This window comes from Apis dorsata, unplaced genomic scaffold, assembly GCF_000469605.1.
Source record: "Apis dorsata unplaced genomic scaffold, Apis dorsata 1.3 scaffold_499, whole genome shotgun sequence".
In the NCBI taxonomy this organism is placed as follows: Eukaryota; Metazoa; Arthropoda; class Insecta; order Hymenoptera; family Apidae; genus Apis; species Apis dorsata.
In genome coordinates this window covers 128,725-132,927 of record NW_006263730.1, presented here as the reverse complement: position 1 = coordinate 132,927, position 4,203 = coordinate 128,725, and the positions used below count along the sequence as shown (strand labels likewise).

At 24.9% G+C, this 4,203-nt stretch overlaps 1 protein-coding gene across 1 annotated transcript; it reads left to right on the top strand.

Moving 5' to 3' along the window:
* The first annotated feature begins 2,161 nt into the window (after positions 1-2,161).
* LOC102674703 (ribose-5-phosphate isomerase) lies at positions 2,162-3,957 on the top strand. The gene is made up of 6 exons (XM_006620261.2): positions 2,162-2,429; positions 2,525-2,585; positions 2,857-2,972; positions 3,034-3,167; positions 3,242-3,383; positions 3,487-3,957. Exons 1-6 carry the CDS (start codon positions 2,358-2,360, stop codon positions 3,673-3,675), a joined length of 714 nt encoding a protein of 237 aa, XP_006620324.1. The 5' UTR covers positions 2,162-2,357; the 3' UTR covers positions 3,676-3,957.
* The last annotated feature ends 246 nt before the right edge of the window (positions 3,958-4,203 follow it).

Below are 4,203 nucleotides of genomic sequence, written 5' to 3'. Positions count from 1 at the left end.
TATATATGTATACATATACATATATATATTATTAAAATATAATAATTTTAACGAAGGGGATGTGTCGTTGACATTAATAATATTGTAATTAACGACGCGCGAATCATTCATAAAATTGTACTTTGTCATTAAGATACTATCTGATAAAAAAAAAGGAAAAAAGACAAAAAAAAATAATAATAATAATAAAAAGAAATAATGAACGTGAGAAAGGAAACTTTCTTTTCTTTTTTATTAAGAATATTTATTATACTATATTTTCCACAGTATTTTTGTACTGTGATATATGCGGATGTGCATGATTAAGAACTGTCGCAGCGTTGCCTTCCTCACGTTAGAGTTTTATTTTCCTTGAAAAATTTCACAGTAAATAATATTTAGCGAAAGAATACGACATGAATAGGAAAAAATACAAGATTTTTTTGGTATTAAATAAAATTAAATAAAATAAATTCTCAATCGGAGCATTGTTCGATTCATATTTTTGTTATACTGAAATATGCGTAATGTTGTTATAATATGAAAATTTTTTAGTTTGTTTTAATTATAATAATAATAATATATTTAATAGAATCATGTCGTGTTTAAGACTTTTGTCTTAATGCATATTATTTTTGTTAAATATATTGAAATATTTTAAGATCGATTAATATTTTTGACAAGGAATTCTGACAAGTCTTACTTATAATCCTAGCCAAAGGAAGAAGCGAGTGGTGTACGGAGGAGAGCACGATAGAAAAATTTGTAGGACCTAGCAAAGCGCATATAAGTAAATGTATGTAACTAAAAAGAAGAGTGGGTTAAAAAACAATATAGCGGCTTTTGTAGCCCTCTAAAATCCAAATGATTTTTTTCTACATCTTCTTGTTTCAAGTGATGAAGGGTGGTGTACGGGATATAAGGGTAGAATCAAAACAAAAATGGATGTAATAAAGCTTCCCCCACATAAGTCCTTTCTAGTTCGTCGGGCAAACAAAGCAGTGTAAGAATGAACGAAGGAAAACTGTATGTATACATATTTGTGTATGTGTGTGCCTGTACGAGAAGAACAAAAGAAAATATGTTTCATCTTTTTTTTTTTCTTTTTCATTTTTTCTTTGCTTATCAAATAATTTTCATCTTAAGAATTTCTCAATTGAAACATCGATTATTTTATAAATGGATATATGGATTACACAACCAGGTTGAAATAAATTAGAGAAAGAAACACATAGAAAGTAAATCTTCGAATGCAAATATTGAATTGCAATTAGTATTATTGCAAATTTACTGGAGTTATGAACTTAATGGCACGGCCGCATTAAGCGTGATCCACTGCCTGAGCTAAAGAAATTAAAAAAATAATTCATGATAAGCATTCATCGGCTTTATATATGTAAGCTTCAAAACAATGTTCACTCTTCGTTGTGAAAAAACGCAAATTTTCATGTGTAAATCTTTGAAAGACAAAATGGTGGTAGATGTTCTAGTTATATTATGCAAAACTGATCTCTTTATGATCAGTATAGTATTAGATATCGCACAATCGTGCATTCACAAGATTACCTTAATTCGGCCTTGCTCATCGATACATGTAGTTAAAGAGCACTCATTTTGTCGAGAAAACTAGATTTTTGATTTTTTAATTTCGACAAAATTGCTGTCAAAAGCATCGCGTAACAATGTATTGAATTTTTGCTAACAATTTTTCTCTAAGCCTGCTCGAAAATACATAATAAAATTACAGTGACTATTCGCGAATTTTTACCTGATTTTTAAAAAATCGAAAAAGAAATCAACCGATACAAAATGTATGGGTGTAATAAACGAAAGTGAAAAAGAGAAGAGAGAAAGAACAAAATCGAATGAAAAAAATTATGATGATCAAACAGAAATATTCTGCGTGACATGTTGAAGTGAAAAGTGTTAACGAATATTACTACTAAAGTAATAATAGGCAATTAAAATGAAATCTTATACATAATAATTATTGAAATGTAAATTGTGTTTGGTTGTATTTTGTGTTATTCGCCTCTGATGCTAAATATAATGGAAATTCGATTAAATTCGTTTATATTTATTATATAATTGTTATTATATATTGTTTATATTTATTATATAAATCGAAAAATTCATATATTTTTTTAAATATTGTAATAGAATTATTTGAATTTGAACTTGGCGCTAGTTTTTAAATTAGACATGCGCACAAGTATTAACTTGTGATTTGTTCGTTATCATGAACGTAACCGTAGAATGATTTTGAAAATACGTATTAGTAATCTGTTTATTAATATAATATATACATATGTATCTGATAAAAGTTCATAGTTTCGCGCGTTAGCAAATATTTTCAACATTTTAAAAAATTTCTAAAAATGGGAGAGTTACTTACTCTCGAGAATGCTAAACAAATTGCAGCTTACAAAGCAGTTGACGAATATGTGAAGGTAATTTTACTTTTAAATAAATTATGATATAATAACAGGTTATATAAATTTATTAGTATTTTATTATTTAAATTTTGCGTATAACCATTTTACAGAATAACAGTATCATTGGAATTGGTAGTGGATCTACAGTAATATATGCTGTTCACAGGCTCGGTAAACATTCTATTTTATATATAATTATGATCATTTGTAATAAATTTTTCTTGTACATTACTGTAGTTTGTATTTCATTTTTTCTTTAAAACATTAATAGAATAGACCTTTGATCCCATAAAAAGATAAGATTATTTGATTCAAATGTAATTGCAACAAGTATATTTTAATTCTCAAATTATAAATTTTCTTACATAGATTTAAAATATTTCTAATATATATTTATCATATATTTATATAAATAAATGATTGGATAAATTATATTTTTCAGTTGAACGTGTAAAGGAAGAAAATCTTAATGTTATTTGTGTTCCAACTTCATTCCAAGCTCGGCAGTTAATATTAAATAATCATCTTACATTGGGTGATTTGGAGACCTATCCTAAAGTAAGAAATTTTTTATTATTATTTATAAAAACCTTGTATATTGTTGTTTAAACATTAACAGTTGGATTGTGCAATTGATGGAGCAGATGAAGTTGATTCCGATATGAATCTTATCAAAGGTGGAGGAGGTTGTTTACTTCAAGAAAAAATTGTTGCATCCTGTGCTAATCAACTTATTATAGTAGCAGATTATACGTACATAAATGTATTTTTGTAACAGAAGTATTTTTGATAATTATTTTTATTTACAATATTTAATATAATTTTAGGAAAAATTCTCAAAAACTTGGTGAACAATATAAAAAAGGTATTCCTATTGAAGTAGTTCCTATGGCATATGTTGCTATTTTAAGAAGAATTGAAGATAATTATGGAGGACTTGTGAAAGTTAGAATGGCTTTAGCTAAAGCTGTAAATATTTTTTAATAAATTTTTTCTTATTAATTAATAATAAAAATTAAAAAATTCTTATTAATTAAATATTGTGTATATTATGTTAATTATTTTTTTCTAGGGTCCAGTTATAACAGATAATGGTAATTTTATTCTTGATTGGCATTTTCCTCGTGATATAAGTAATTGGGATAAAATCAATATAGAAATCTCAATGATACCAGGAGTAGTTGAAACTGGACTTTTTATAAAAATGGCAAAAAAAGTGTACTTTGGAATGCCTGATGGCAGTGTTAAAGAACAATTTTAATGTTTTATATTAATATTATTTTAAATATGTTCATAATTCATGATATTGATTTGAATTTAGTTTAAATTATGACAAAAGGATTTGAATAATCCTAATTTTTTTTTTTTTTTAGATAATATATTTTCATTTTTGCCATTTATGACATATCATTACATTCATATACATTTAAATCTTATTCTTTTTACAACTAAATCTTAAATAAGATTGTGTTTTATAGACTGAATTATTTTCTGTACTTTTTACATATTTATTTTCTGATTCAATGTATAAAGGAACATAAAATACTTAAGATCTTTTTTTTGTGATAATTTTTATTCTAAGTGTGCTATAAGTGGTGCTCAAATAATTATATATATAATTATACACTGTTTGTATAACAATTAATCATTGTAAAACTAAAGAAATATAAAAATTTTTATATAATATTTTATTCTTATTTATTATTATTATATATCTATATTAAAATTTTTAAATTTTTTAATATTAAAATTTTTATTTATCACTATTTTAATTCTATTTGCTAAATAT